The sequence below is a fragment of the Sarcophilus harrisii genome, chromosome 2 (genome assembly GCF_902635505.1).
Source record: "Sarcophilus harrisii chromosome 2, mSarHar1.11, whole genome shotgun sequence".
In the NCBI taxonomy this organism is placed as follows: Eukaryota; Metazoa; Chordata; class Mammalia; order Dasyuromorphia; family Dasyuridae; genus Sarcophilus; species Sarcophilus harrisii.
This window is the reverse complement of record NC_045427.1, coordinates 623,720,629-623,736,902: the sequence shown is the minus strand read 5'-3', so window position 1 is coordinate 623,736,902 and position 16,274 is coordinate 623,720,629. Positions and strand designations below refer to the sequence as shown.

Genomic DNA, 16,274 nt, shown 5'->3' with positions numbered 1-16,274 from the left:
TCTGACTTAGTTGTAGCCCCTTTCTGCCTCAGTGTTATTCAGAAGTTATAGTATGTGGTGGCAGAGCCAAGCAACGAGATAGGAAGTACACAGTCCCAGGAAGCCTCCCTTGGTCACAGAGCTGTGGTGCTTGTGCTTTAGCTTCATAGTGGAGCCTATGGAGCAGTGGTTACAGTTGATGCTGACTTGGGATCCTCAGCAGAGAGGGGGAAGTCTGGATCTCACGCTGAAGCAGCCGGGATGCTTTGTGCTGATGGACCAGATCCTGAACTTGAAGGTGAGTTTTGTTATATTCTCCTTGGAACTCATTGAAGTCCAGGTAAAGCTTCTTTAGGGCATGACCATGAGAAATCATCTTTGTATTTTTTTTTTTTTAATAGCCTTTTATTTATAGGTTATATGCATTGGTAACTTTACAGCATATTAACAATTGCCAAATCTCTTGTTCCAATTTTTCACCACTTACCCCCCACCCCCTCCTCCAGATGGCAGGATGACTAGTCATCTTTGTATTTTTAAATGAAAATGATAGCACCAAGACTAATTCCATCCCCCTATTTGCCTACTAGTATTCTTGCTCTTTCTTCTTGTGGCAACTTGGCGGCACATCAACTGTAGTGCTGGAGTTGGAATCGGGAGGCCCTGAATTCAAGTCCTGCTTCAGACACTAATAGCTTTGTGGTCTATGGCTTAGCACTTGATTTCTCTCAGCTTTAGTTTCTCCATCTATAAAATGGAGAGAACATGGCTTATGCCTTGTAGTTTGTGAGGATCAATTGAGTTGACATTTTTTTTTCCAAGAGACAATAAATCAAGCTTTAATATGTAGTGATTTCTGAGAGGTAAAAAAATCATAATGAAAATTTAACAATTAACTTCTTTTTTAAAATATAGCTTTTTATTTACAAGGTATATGCATGGGTAATTTTACAGCATTGACAATTGCCAAATCTTTTGTTCCAATTTTCCCCCTCCTGCCATGGCAGGTTGACCAATACATGTTAAATTTGTTAAAGTATAAATTAAATACAATATGAGTACACATGTCCTAACAGTTATTTTGCTGCACAAAAAGAATCGGACTTTAAAATAGTATACAATTAGCTTGTGAAGGAAATCCAAAATGCAGGTGGACAAAAATAGAGGGATTGGGAATTCTATGTAGTGGTTCATAGTCATCTCCCAGAGTTCTTTTGCTGGGTGTCGCTGGTTCAGTTCATTACTGCTCTATTGGAACTGATTTGGTTCATCTCATTGCTGGAGAATTGATCATCATATAGTATTGTTGTTGAAGTATATAATGATCTTGTCCTGCTCATTTCTTGAGTTAACATTTTAAATGCTACATGTATATGCAATCAATTAATGACTATTTTCAGTACCTGGGCAGCTAGGTGGTATAATGGATAGAGTGCTGGGCCTGGAATTAGGAAGACTTGAATTCATATCTGACTTCAGATACTATGTGATCCTGGGTACGTCACTTAACCCTATTTACCTCAGTTTCCTCCTCTGCAAAATGAGCTGGAAAAGAAAATGAGAAGCTAATGTCTTTGCCATGAAAATCCCAAATGAGATTATGAAGAGTCAGATATGATTGAAAAACAACTGATTTTGAGTACTTAGGTTTTGTGGAATTAACAGAGGTCACTTTTTTTTTTTTTTTGGCTGAGGTTATTGGGGTTAAGTGACTTGCCCAGCATCACACAACTAGGAAGTGTTAAGTGTCTGAGAGCAGATCTGAACTCAGGGTCCTCCTGATTTCAGGGCTGGTGCTGTATCCACTGCGTCACCTAGCTGTCCCCATAGAGTCACTCTTGATTCGACCTTCAAAATGTCTCATCATATCTTGGCTTCTTTTCCATTCTGGAGGTCATTCACCCAGACCAGGGGGGTTTTCACATCGCACCTGGTTTCCCACAGTCTTCTCTTCAGTGGTCTCCCTTGCTTCAGGCTGTCTTTGCTCCAGCTCAGCCCTTCTTCCTTAGTTCTTCAGGAAGTTGGAGAGACTTCTTGTCATTAACCAAGTGAAGGCCATCCAAGGCCATCCATTGCCCATCCATTTTTTTTTTTTTATTGCCCATCCTCACTCTGCCACAAGCTGTTTCCTACTACTGACATGGACATGGCCTCCATTCCCAGGATGGACCGTTTTTTTTTTTTTTTTTTTTGGTCATTGTTCTCTCGACATAAGGTTTGGCAACATTATTTCTGCACTGTACCTTTCTTTGTTCCTTACCCCACCTTCCTCCAATAACCTCCTTCTTTTTCTGCCTCTCCAAATCCAACCCCTTCTTCAGTTTTCAGTTCCTCCTTCCCCCCTTCTCCAGTACATGTGGAAGTATTCTTTTTATGAACAGTGTATACCATAATTTTTTTTTGCCCTCTTATAATTTGTTGGTCTAAAAAGAAAGTATATAATGAGCACATGTGCTCATCTCTGACCTAGCCACTTTTAGGTCCCTTTTGTCAGTGTGTCACATAAATTAGCAGTTAATTATTGCAGAATTACTGTTGTTTCTTGATTAGTTGGATTCAAAGTAGTGTCTTATGATTTTATTGTATGCTCCACAGTGTCCAGCACAAGGGCAGTTATATTTTTAACACTTAGCAAATGTCAGTTAAATGATATAGAAGATTGGTAGACAGAGTCATTCCCTTCCCAGAAGGGCTTTGAGTTTCTTCTACTTTGTTTGGTTTTATGAGTTAGCCGGTGACTGAAAGGTATGCTGGCAAAGCGGGCTGGCCCTTAGTGGAGGGTTGGTTCTGGTGGCTTTGAGCCCTGTTTGTCTGCAGCTTCCCAGCACTGCTTGTGGCCACAGAGTACCTTAGTTTGATCCATACTCCCTACATGGCACATTCTCAAGTATGACTGCACCCAGATGTGTCCTGTTTTAAGAAGGCCTACATTCAGAAATCTTAATTTACAGAACATATATAGGATAGTGAAATTCTTCATCTTGAAAAGAAATTCACTCAAGGACTCTTTTTAAGGCTATTAGTATAATTTTAGTATGGCTAAGTTTGTGAAAATATGATTTGAAAACTTTAAAAAAATTATTTTTATGAGAATGAGGAAACAAAGATCAGGAGAGATGATTTGTCCAGGTCACACAGAAGTAGCAGAGCCAGGATTTGAGCCCAGGTGCTTGGCACTCCATTCATTGTACCACACTGCCATTGGGTATGGAGCCAAGAGGCAAACACAGTTCTGCATGACTCAGGAGAAGGAGGCCCATTTCCCTATTCATAGTGGGCCAGTGGTATGAGGAGGCAGATCAAAAGCCAGTAAAATAGAGTACTGCAGTAAGGAAGGGGGAGGGTCTAGAAGAAGGGGGTGTGGTTATATGGTTTAAAGGTTGTATGGGTATTATTTGTATTGTAACTGTTTGATTCTGAACATACTGAAATTAGATTAAAACTTTTTATAAGCTAATACTTTTTTTTTCTTCAGTAAGAGATACTGTTTCATCCTGGGGTCTGAAATGATAGAAACCAATCTGCACTGAATTTACTTAATTACCATTATAATTTACTTTGATAATGTCATAAGAGCTGCCTAGGTGTGTGTCACAGTTCACTTAGTTCCAATAGTGTTTATCTGCTGTTTGCCTATGATATGTTTGCTGAGGGCACAAGAAAGGAGTCAGACTGCAACCATTAGATTTCAGAGAATGATTCTAGGGATAGTAAAACAATATCTAACCTGGAGGCACGTCCTTATCGTGCTGGTATGGTTGCTATTCCCACATTGTGCCCTGCCTGGGCTCCATGCATATATATCCATATTCCTTTGCATTCTTAAATGTATTCTAGGAAAGGCTGAACTTCCTGCCAGTGGTGGATTTTGGGGCCTTTGAATAGGAGAATACTTTATTTCTTAGTTGGCTAAGGCAGACATTTTAGCTTGAGACTTTTCCAAATTAACTTCAGGCAACCCCAAACCCAAACTGATCAGATATTCATTTATTTTTACTTTTTCCTGCTCCTTCTGTTCAGAAAAGGCTTTTTTTAAATAAGGCTGCCTATCCTGGCTATAGGTTCACAAGACAGAGAACTGGAAGAATTATTAGGAATATTGTACCCCAAGTTCTCATTTTATTAAAAGGGAAACTGAGACTGGCTTAAGGTCACACAGAGTCTGTGGAGACGTTTGAAATCAGGACATTTCTCACTGCTTCATGCTGCCTTAGGATACTACATGACTTCATCTCTTTTTCTGGTTTCCTTTTTCTTGTAAAAGATGCCAAGAGCTGCCCATTTACTCAGGGTTAAAACTTTTTATTTTTGATTCTTCTTCTGCCCTGTCTCTAATATGTCGTTTCCATGTCCTGTTTCTTACATCTCCTTTGTAGTTTCATTGCCACCATTTAAGTTTTCGATGCTAATGATTATGTCTTACCAAGTTATGTTTTACTCATCTTTTCTCCTTCTAACAACTATCTTTTCTCCTCTAGCAACTAGCACTAGGTCTCCTACATGATAAGGATTCCATAAATATATTTTGAATTTGCATTCCTGATTTTTATGAATTTGTGAGGAGCCCTGCAGTGTCCATCTCAGGGAACTTGGTATTTACTTTCATTGTTGCTGAAACAAGAAACAGGACAGACCTGGGAGAAGTTCTACTAGATTAGCTAGGTTAGAAGTTAACCTCAGTTTTGAAGAAGATTCTTTTTACTTTTAAAAGTTTACATAGAAACAATACAAAAAATTCTTTTATATTAGTCTCCAAAGAGAAAGGTTAGGGCCCTTGCATTTGATTTTTAAAAGTGATTGTGATAACATCTTGGAGAATTTTCCCAGAAGAGAAAAATTCATCCTCGCAGAATAGAAACTTTTTTTTTGGATATTTTTTGATTATTTATTATTGATTATTTTTAATTAATTTTAATTAATTAACAAAAATTCACCATTTTTCTCTCCATCTAGTCCCTTAGCTCCAGGTGAAAGAAAAAGGAAAACCAAAACCCTTGTTACAAACATACATTCAAGCTAAACAAATTTCCAAATTGGCCATGTCCAAAAAAAAAAAGTCTCAGTATGCACCCTGAGCTTCTCTTTTCTCTGATGGGGATGTCTTATCATGAGTCCTCTGGAATTACAATTAGTTATTGCTTGAATCAGAATTCTTAAGGCTTTTGAAGTTGTTTGATTATATGTTGTTGTAATTTTAGAAATTGTTCTCCTTATCTGGTCACTTTTCACTAACTCATTTCCTACAGCAGAAAAGTCTTCCACCACGCTCTTATACCATAATTTGTTCAGCCATTCCCCAATTGATTGACACTTTAGTTTCTGGTACTTTGCTACCACAAAACAAAACAAAACAAAACAAAATAAAAAAAAAAAAACCTGCTACAAATATTTTTGTACATTTGGGTCTTTTTCCTCTTTATTTGATTTCTCTGACATATAAACTTAGATTGTTCACAGTTTGGTAACTTTGGGAGCATAATTCCACATTACTCTCTATTATGGTTAGACGAGTTCATAATTCCACCAAGATCGAGTTAATATTAGTACTTGTTTTCCACAACTCCATAATTTGTCATTTTCCTTTTTTTGCCAACTTTTTCAATCTGATGAGTATCAGGTGGAGCCTCAGAGTTTCCGTATTTTGTCTTTCTTTAGTGAATTTTTCATATTGCTTTTGATAGCATGGAATTCATCCTTTGAAAACTGCCAGTTCACATCCTTTATTATTTAGTCAGTATGGAATGACTCTTACTCTTACTAATTTGAATATATGTAATCTTATAAATAAGCCTATTAATAGAGAACCTGGTGGTTTTATTGACATGTAATTGGGCAAAATACTTTGTCATACTTTGTATGCTCTATAGCCTCTTACACACATCAGACAACTGATAAACAATAATTAATCATTATCTTCTCATTTATACAGATAGCACATATATTAAATATGACTTCTGCAAAGATAATTTCCTTCCTGTTGTTACCTGAGGAGAGTTTTCATTCACTACAATCTCGGATTGAGCAAGAAACTGGAATAAGTACAGCTTCTCAAGAACTGCTCTTAGAGATGGGCATTTCCCTGGATCCCCGGAAACCTGCCTCTCAGTGTGTTCTAGATGGAGTAGTAAGAGACTTCTGATATCCCTAGAAAATGTGTGAGCCCGATTGTGCTTAGGGTTTTCATACTCATTTGAATTCCTCTTAGCTTTGCCTTTTTGACTCTTTTGAGTTCCTCAATAAGATAACATAGAATGATGAATGTTTTATATTTTGTCTGAATTACCTTCCTTATTCAGATTCACATTTCCTACCCCACCAGTCCTGCTTTATTCTCTCACCTATTCTGGAATACCATGAAATTGAGTAGGTAGGCACTTGAGTTCATAGAAGACCATGCTTTAGGTAACATTGATAACAAAGCCTGAGTCTAATTAAGATTTTATGTGGAAGATGTACCACATAAATGTGCCACATTTATGTGGAAGATGTGACTCTGCTGGGCAATTGAAACTATAACTTCTCATTTATATATTAAAGTAATAAGTATTTTGACATTAGTGTCTTCAAGTTATCTGGGAAGAGAGAATCTAGGACATCAGGGCTCTTGGAATAGGTACTCATGGATTTTTTTTTTTTTTTTTTGTCTTTCAGCGAGGCTGTGATAGCTACATGGTATATTTGTTTGATAAAAGCAAGATCGTCTATGAGGGGCCCTTTGCTTCTAGAAGTTTATCTGAATGTGTAAATTATATTGGTAAGTAATATGTTTTTTGTTACTGAATTGAGATCTAAGATAGTTTTGGTTGTAACTGTTCTTTGGCTTTAAATGGTCTGAACTATAAAGGAAGGGTTTATCTCTTGTGACCTGAAAGGAGATGATGTGTGTGTGGAGCTGAATTCTGTTTTTAAGGGGATGATGATGAAATTTTGATTGTTGCCAAACTCCAAAGAAACCTTCAGTCACCAGCATCCAGGTACTGGTCTATACATTCTATAATTCCATCATCCATCAAATGTAAACATCAACCAATAAGAAAGTAGCACCAACAGGATGTGCACTAGGACATTAAACCACAAACTTTCATTCATCTTTTTCCTGACATATTGCCTGTGTACTCTCATTCATTGTTGTCCTTTTGGGTGAACTGATGGTGAGTTACAATAATAATAATAAGGCTGATTATAATATCATTACTATACATTAATCATCCCTCTCTCTTTCTTCCCCTTTTTTTTTGTGGGCATTCTGGGTAACCACATACCAGTTCCAGGCGTTAGGACCTCTTTAGGTTAACAAACTCCTCCTGTAATCTCAAAATCTACATATCTGGCAATGTGATCTACACAGTTTAGTCCATAACAATCCTTGTCTTGCTCTGCTAGGATGCTGACTCCTTCAGAGAGGTTGGCCTAAATCTCATTAAAATGCCTTTGCTTGAGTTGGAGATTGCCTGCGCCTGAATTCTTTCTGAGGTGACACCACAAAGATACCTGATACCTTAATATTTCTGGTGTCCACTTCAGGGACCAAGTTCAGTTTCTCTCCCACCCAAATTAAGGTCCCCTTTCCTCACTCTAGCTGGTGTCCTCCAAGCACCTAGGAAGGCTATTGGGGACTTTTGGGGCCTCTGTGCCCTGCAGATTCCCTTTGCACAGAGGATAATCTGTCTAGGAATTTTGCATGAGCCCTTTGCTCGTTTTCTCCCTTTATACAAGACTGTGTGGAGATGAGTGGCTTAAAGTGAGAATTTTTCAGGTTTACAGCATAATGCAACTCTATTAGGCTGCTCTTACGAAATTTGCATGCAGGACCTTAAAAGGCGATATCTTGTATATTACTGTTATAGAATCTGGCCCATATATAATCTAGATGACCAGGAGAGGTGGTCTACTAGTGTCTCCCTTAATTATGACACCATTTTTCAGCTTACTTGTTTTTTGCTACTGCAGAGGGAAATGGACTGAAGTTTCATATGTCCAGGCCTTTATGGCACTCTCTCAAGATACAGCACTGCGGCAATAATGCAAGATGTTCCTAACCAAATTTACTATAGGCAAAGAGACTCCAGACAAAGGAGATGGGGAAAGTTTGGTCTTCTTGATCATCTCTTCCTCACAACCTCCTTCCCTTGAGTCCCTGCTTTTCTCTTTCTTCCCTTCTCCCCCCCCCCCCCCCCCCCCCCCCCCCTCCCCCCCCCCACCCCCCCCCCCCCCCCCCCCCCCCCCCCCCCCCCCCCCCCCCCCCCCCCCCCGCCCCCCCCCCCCCCCCCCCCCCCAGAGCTGAATAACCCTAATTAGGAAGCTCATGACCTCCTGCTGGATTCTTCCCCTTATCCACCAGAACTCTCTTCTCTCTAATCCCCTGGACTCTCACCATGGTCCTGGAGATCCCCACTCAGTCCTTCCCACACCAGGAACGGGACCCTTTTGCTCTCTCCTCAGAGCTTCAGTTCAGCTTACCCCCTCTAACCTCTATCTTCTCAGGAGAAATAGTCAGGGCTCATATCTCTTTCTCAGTGTCTGACCTTTCCCAAGTTAAGGAAAAACTTGGCTGATATTTTGAGCACCAACTAAATTTACCGAAGGCCTTAAGACCATTGCTCTCCAATTTGATATTACCTGGGGAGGGGGTAGTTTTGGGCTGGGGACAACAATCAGAATCCCATCCGTGGGACACTGTATTTGATTTGTATTGCCTTGTTTTTCTCAGGCAGCTAGGTGGTACAACATCTAGAACATGAGATTAGGAGGTAAGAATTCTGAGTTTGAATCCAGCCTCAACTGCTTATTAGCTGTGTTACCCTGAACAAATCATTAAGCCTTCTTGTTGGTCAGTCAATAAATATTTTAATAGGGCCTACTATGTGCCAGGCAGTATGCTTACAGTTACAACTGTGTACTTTACGCTAGGGTTACAAAAAGGAAAAAGAAATTTAGTCCCTGCCTTCAAGGAGCTTGCAGTCTGCTAGAGGAAGACAATATACAAAAGAAAGCTGAAAAGGGCTTGGGGTGGGAAAAGGGCTTATGTGGGCAATGTGGATTCTAATCCTAAAGAGGGCAGTGGTGGGAAATGGAGAGATGACTGGCCTGGGAGGACTCTTTCTACAGGCTTGGGGAGGAGTGCTTTGCTCAGCCCTCTAGTTGCAGGGCAGAGGAGACTGAGAATGATAAAACTGATGCAATTTCTTTTTTTTTTTTTCCCTATTTAAACATTTTTTAAAATAATAGCTTTTAATTTTCAAAATACTTAAGAAGATAATTTTCAACATTATCCTTACAAAAACCTGTGTTCCAAGTCCCCTCCTTCCTTCTTCTCCCTTCCCCTAGACAGCAGGCAATCCAATATATGTTAAACATTTACAGTTCTTCTATACATATTTCCACATTTAGACTGATGCAATTTCACAAGATGATGAGTCTCCTATTGATGATGTTTTCTAGGGTCTTGGAGTCCAGTTTAAAAAGTGTAGCTGGTGGTGTGCCTCAGAGAAAATTTTTCTCTTCTGTAAAATGGGGATAGTAATAGCACCTTCTTTCCAGGTTGTTGTTTGGATAAAGTGAGATAACATTTGTAAAGAAATTGCAGACCTATTAAAGTGCTATATAAATGCAAATTGGTGCTACTATAGAAGGTGGGAGGTGAGAGAAGTTAGCTAAGGAACTGTACTAAAGTGCCATGCACTTAGATTGTCATTAAGAAGCCTCCAGATTTAGATGAGACTAAGCCTTCGAATGAAAGAGTGAGTTGGTTACCCTAAATTGGGGATAATCAGAAGTGAAGAAACTATTCTCTGTGGCATATGAGAAGGCTAACTAACCTGAACTTCTGAGAATTGAATTGGACCTTGCTAGGCCTTTTGAAAGTCTGTATTTCATTCAGTCTGGAACTGAATAGATTTCTTTTGTACTTTGATGCTTCAATGGAACTGTGCAGTGTCATCAGTATGGATATTCTTCTTGTACAGGTAATTATCCATTCATGACTTCTTAACACATTTGAGTCTTGTTCATCCCCATTCCCCTTCCCCTCCTCTGCCATCCCCCCAACAGATTTTCCTTTGGTACCAGCACCATGCTCAAGTTTCTGTCTGTTATTTCTTGTTCTTGACATCAGACTGATCCATTCCCCTTTTGGGGGCATAGTGTGTAAATGATCACTGGATCATTGGTAAATGATCATACATGCTGTAGCTTGCTTATGCCCAACATGCATTTTTCCCTTGTCCTTTTGTCACCTTTTGATTCTTCTTAGATTGTGCTGTTCCGGTATTTTAGAACTATCACTGATGGTTTACACCAACAAGATTGGTGTAAAAAAAATGAGCTTTGTGTTTGGGACCAGTCTGAAATTATTAGTTGTGTAAATACAATCTCCTTTCCCATTCAGTTCTGGATTCATCTGTCTATAATCTTTACAGCATCCTTAAAACTAATAGAGATGGACTGATGAATGAGTTGCCCTTCCAGCTGAATATCTTTATCTACCCATTAGGTTTTCCTGTGTGCATTCTTAGGCTGCTCTTGTGAGAGGCAGTGTGCAGAATGTTCTACATTGTCTGCATAGAACATTGGTAGAGAGCACAGCACCTCTTTTACGCTTGATTTGATATTTATAATTAAATGATTGTTGAATAGTCATCTGTCATCTCTCAGGGATTCATGTTTGATTACTTTAGTGAGTACTTAATTAATACTTGTTGATGCATGAGGAACAGTTCTTATGAAGATGACGTTGGAGATATAGTTGCTATAACCTCAATATGAATAAACTGACAATACTGCCCTCAAAGCTAATGTGGTCTGTCTACTTTTTGTTTACATCACTTCCATATCTCAATTGATCAATCGGTATTTATTAAACTTTGGTGATGTGCCTGAAACTTTGATAGGCTTTGGAGGGATAAAGAATGAAACAGTTTCTTCTTACCTTCTAAAGGAGGAATTTCCTAAAATGTTCCCCTCTTTCTCAGAGAGACACACCTTATAATGAATCGGAAAAATAATAACTAACAAGAACATCATCTGTTTTATGGGTAATACACAGTGGTCCACACCTATACTTTTCTACCTGTATAGAGAAAGGAAAGGGGTGGGGTACCTTCTTTTATCTCCTGAGCTTAATGTTAGAAGTGTAGAGGCCAAAACAAGGGAGAGAACCAGCCTTCTATGTTCTGTGACTGTATGATCAGTCTTCAGATCTTACTTATTGATGATGTTTTGTATTTTGAAAGAGATTGATAAATTGAACAGTATTCAGAGGAGAATGATCAGGATAATAAGCAGGCTTAATTTAGCAGGCTTTTATGACATTTGATTTTGTTTGGAGATACCCATGGGTGTATAGCCTGGACATTGCCATCTTTAACTATTTGTGTACTTCTCTTGCTTGATCCCCAAATTGAGATTAGTGGATAAAGGTTAAAATAAAGTCAGTTTCAGCTCAGTATAGGAAAGAATTTTAGAGCAAATCAAAAATAGAGTGGACCATATAGGGTGATAATAATAGTTGACCTTTATTGTGTTTTGGGATTTGAAAGCATTTAATGGACAGTATTTCAATTGATCCTCATGGCAAGTTAGGCACTGCTATTCCCCATTTTGTAGGCCAAGACAGGGTTAAATGACTTGCTTATGGATAGACATACAGCTGTTTGAGGCAGGACTTGAACCCATGTTTACTTGACTTGGAGTCTTCATCCAGTAGTCCGGGCTGTTTCTCTAAGCTCCATGTCACTGAAAAAGACAAGGTGACTGTCACCTGTCAAGTAATAGAGTGGGGAAATTGAACTGGATTCTTGAAGGTTTTTTTGTTTGCTGCTAAGATTCTTTGACTCGTTAAGGAGAGTTATGACTCCTAGAAATCCTTTTGGGAAAATTAGTTAAGATCATTATTCATGACTCAGAGGTGATTTTATCAGGAAATGGGCCATAGAGAAAATGTAAAGCATGTATCTGGTGGAGAAGAAGGAACAGGAACTCCCTGTTTTCATGAGTGGCAGGGTTTTACTTTAGGGCTGCTATGGAGTCTTCATTTGCAAAGATGTAAGCATATTGGAAAGAGAATTAGACTGGGAAAAGAATTAGACTAGATGACAGCCAGTTGGATCATCTGATTTAACTTGACTGAACCTCAGTTGCTTCATTTATATAAGAGGGAAAATAATCTCTGCTTTACCTGCCTTATGGGATTGTTGTGAAGATTGAGAGAAAGGCTCTGAGAACACCTAAAAGCATAAAATTGTATAAAATTGTGATATCTTATTAAAGGAATTTGTAGAGGTGGATTTAGCTTAATAGCTAATAAGAGGCTGACAGCTTTCATGAAAACTAATCCTTTATAGCTGAAGGTGACTCAGGGATCTAAACTATACATTCTGGGGCCCTAGAGCCACTTTTTAGTGCCAGCTGGGTACACAGTTTTCCTACATAGCGATCATCTTTGGAAAGCTTTGGAATTCTTTTAAAGGCTTAGAGGCAAAGATTCTTTAGGAAATAGTCATATGAAATGTGCCATCCATTTCCAGAGAGAGAGGTTATGTACTTGGGTACAGATTGAAGCATTTTTAAAATTTTTATTTAATAGCCTTCTATTTACAGGTTATATGTATGGGTAACTTTACAGCATTGACAATTGCCAAACCTTTTGTTCCAATTTTCCCCCTCCTTCCCCCCACTCCCTCCCCCAGATGGCAGGATGACCAGTAGATGTTAAATATATTAAAATATAAATTAGATACACAATAAGTATACATGACCAAACCGTTATTTTGCTGTACAAAAAGAATTGGACTCTGAGATATTTTACAGTTAGCCTATGAAGGAAATCCAAAATTTAGGTGGGCAAAAATATAGGGATTGGGAATTCAATGTAATGGTTTTTAGTCATCTCCCAGAGTTCTTTCGCTGGGCGTAGCTGATTCAGTTCATTACTGCTCCATTGGAAATGATTTGGTTGATCTCATTGCTGAGGATGGCCAAGTCCATCAGAATTGGTCATCATATAGTATTGTTGTTGAAGTATATAATGATCTCTTGGCCCTGTGAAGCATATTTTTTAGAGGGGAAGGGACATGCCTAATGAATGGCTAATGTTTGTTTGACTATACATATTTGTAAAAGCTTTTATTTTTCTTGCTTTTCTCGGTGACTGGGAGAGGTGAAAGAGAGAGTATTTGGAACTGAAAATAAAATAAAACTTTTAAAATTTTGTGGAGCAAAAAATAAAGAAAATACTATCAGTTTTGGTTCTTCTTAAATTTTCAGTTAGCTCTTAAGCTTTTGGATCTGTTAATTAAACTGCCCATTTCCCAATTTTAAATCTTTGTTTGGGCAGTAATAAGGTCTATAAGACTGTTAGAATGAGTACAGCATGTAAAGGGTAGGGTTTCTCACCCCATCATGAGTCACTTTTTACTTGCATGTCTTCCACAGGGCCTTGAACATGGTAGGTAATGTTTAGTTCTGGAATAAGTCAAGCCATGAGGGGATTCTTGGCAGTCAAAACTGGAAAATCATTTCACTCTTCCTAAACAAAGTTTTATTTGACAGCTCTTCGTTTTTATATCACATTCGTTTTAGAATTGAACCTCCTTCTCTTAACTATCCTGCCAATTTCAGTGTTCCTCAGAACAGGGTTTCTGCCTGACAGAGTTGGCAGGATTTTGCCCCAATAGTCTCTGGCCTTAGTACTGAGGGAGGGAGGAAGGGAGGGAGATAAATTTCATGATAGCGTCTCTCGACCCCAGATTGACTATTGCAGCTTCCTTTCAGTGACCTTTTCATTGTCATTATTGTAGTCGTTGGTTTTGCTTACTTTCTTCCATGTCATACTGCTTCTGCTTATACCAAACCTTTTTCCCCCACAGTAAAGGACAGCAAAATCCAGTTGCCGGTCATGCAGCTGCGTAGAGTATGGGCTGAAGCTGTGCATTATGTGTCTGGGCTCAAGGAAGACTACAGCAGGCTCTTCCAGGGGCAGAGAGCAGCAATGTAAGCAGGCCTTGTGGTTCCAAACAGGAACGCCACAGCACAGGGGACTCAGGGTTTGGGGGGTACCTCAGGCCTAATAAACCAGTGTGCCATCTGGTAGTGAGACACCAGACAGTGAGGTGTGAGGGTTCTGGGCAGTACTGCTGGGACTTGATCCCAGAGCCCCATGGCATCGGTTCTCAAGCTGTAAGACTCACATGGAAGCAGCGAAGTGCAAGAGTAAAAAAAGCACTTTGGTGTCTAAGACCTAGATTTAAGTTCAGGTTGCAACACAGTAGTTGTGGCACCTTATACAAATCCTGTAACTTCACCAAGATGGTAACTCAAATATCCAGCTTTTCCAGCTTTAAGTTGGGGGTGCTAATGTTTATGTAATGCTCAAAGACAGTGTTTTGTAAACCCTAAAACACAATTTAAATAGGCGCTGTTTTTGTCCTCTGAAACTTACTAAGTAAAACTCTGAGTAAGTACTTGGTGGCAGTATTACGAGGTCTTTGTTTTGACAGATAATATTGAGTGGGAAACCTGAATCCTGATTAAGTTTGACTCTTACCCTGAATATCAAAATGTGGGGGCAAGGTTGATATTTTTTACATCGGTCCTTGGTTTCTTCTGCCAAAATGTGGTTATATCTTTGCCCTGATTTAGGTTGAGTCTTCTTCGCTATAATGCTAACTTAACAAAAATGAAGAACACCATGATTTCAGCATCTCAGCAACTGAAAGCAAAATTGCAGTTTTTTCATCAAAGCATTCAACTTGACCTGGATAGATACAGTGACCAGATGACTTATGGGATATGTAAGTATTCCATGTTGTCTAATGAGAGTGAGGGTAGAAAGTACTTTGAGATTGTTTTGAAAGCCTTGTCCAAGTGGAGTTATTATGGCTGTTATTTATTATTAGGAGAATATAATAAAAGAGGACTTTATATACATATACTGGTAGTTGCTTCCTTTATTAAGTTCTGTTTCTGTCTACTATAAGATGCATTTATTTGTTTTGAACTTTAGAGTTTTTTAAAAATTGTTTGTAATCTTTTAGTTCTTGTCTACTAATTGCCATTTTATGCTTTCTATAGGGAACTCATATTTTTTGATTTGTGTGTGCCAGTGATTTAAAATCTATGGACTTCAGATTCTACTTTTAAAAGACATAAAAGTCTTTCTCCATGTATCTGCAGTGTATCTCCAAACAAACACCTTTTGGGTTGTATTTCTGATCTCACTGCTGGCAGTAGAAATTATGGCCTTGCTATATTTGTGGCCTTCCAGAGCCAGTATCTTTTTTTTTTTTTTCCCAAAATCACATATCAAACTTTAATTTTTCAAAATACATGCAAAGATAGTTTTCAACATTGACTCTTGCAAAACCTTGTGTTTCAAATATTTTTCCCCCTCTCCCCACCTCATTCCTTCTCTAGACAGCAAGTAACCCAATATAGATGAAACATGTGCAATTCTTCTAAGCATATTTCTATATTTATCATGCTGCACAAAAAAAGATCAAAAAAGGGGAAAAAATGAGAAAGAAGAAAAAAAGCAGCAACAACAAAAAAAAGTGAAAATACTTTCTTGTGATCCATATTTGGTCCCCATAGTCCTCTTTCTCGATTTAGATGGCTCTCTCCATCATAAGTCTATTGGAATTAGCCTGATTGACCTCATTGTTGAAAAGAGCCAGTTCCATCAGAGTTGATCATCCCATAATGTTGTTGTTGCTGTGTACAGTGTTCTCTTGGTTCTACTCACTTGACTTAATTCATGTAAGTTTCTCCAGGCCTTTCTGAAATCAGTCATCAGCATCTTTCGTACCATGTTATTCTGGATTTACTGTCCTTCAAGTTCAATATGAAACTTCAGAATTAACAAAGCTTGAACAAACTAGAGATTACCAGCATTCCTGCCATAATTCCTTCTCTTTATGTAAATAACGTATGGCAACTGTCTTTGTACTAGTGAGGGACGGACTGTTCTATGTAAAGTCCCTCTTCACATAGAGTCCACCCAGTTAGGAGATAGAGTTATTCTGATAAGAGTAAAATACAATTACCTAAAATATTTGTGGTCATATTGGTCATTGAAGCCTCTCTCCTTTATTTTTATTCATGGCTATTTCTAAGATGACCCTGACTTTTGTTTCAGCCTCAGAAAAAATGCTAAAAGCCTGGAAAGAAATGGAAGAAAAGGCCATTCAATGTGCACAGGTAGGCCCTTTTTTGAGGCTGATTTCTGCTTCTTTCCTAGTAATTAAGCTTTATTTCTGAGTAAAAGAGTATCGGCTTAACACATCCACATCTATGGTTGC

General features: G+C 38.6%; 1 protein-coding gene across 3 annotated transcripts in view; it reads left to right on the top strand.

The window, feature by feature from the left end:
• The window catches only part of CHUK (component of inhibitor of nuclear factor kappa B kinase complex), a 38,041-nt gene that overhangs the window by 11,882 nt on the left and 9,885 nt on the right, over positions 1–16,274 (top strand). For 2 of the 3 annotated variants that reach the window (XM_031956682.1, XM_031956681.1), the window contains exons 9-14: positions 142–277; positions 5,909–6,103; positions 6,631–6,733; positions 13,845–13,968; positions 14,617–14,768; positions 16,112–16,173. In XM_031956682.1, coding sequence (XP_031812542.1) covers positions 142–277; positions 5,909–6,103; positions 6,631–6,733; positions 13,845–13,968; positions 14,617–14,768; positions 16,112–16,173 — 772 coding nt within the window. The remainder of the gene's footprint in view (positions 1–141; positions 278–5,908; positions 6,104–6,630; positions 6,734–13,844; positions 13,969–14,616; positions 14,769–16,111; positions 16,174–16,274) is intronic. The other variant, XM_031956683.1, reaches the window with a different exon arrangement.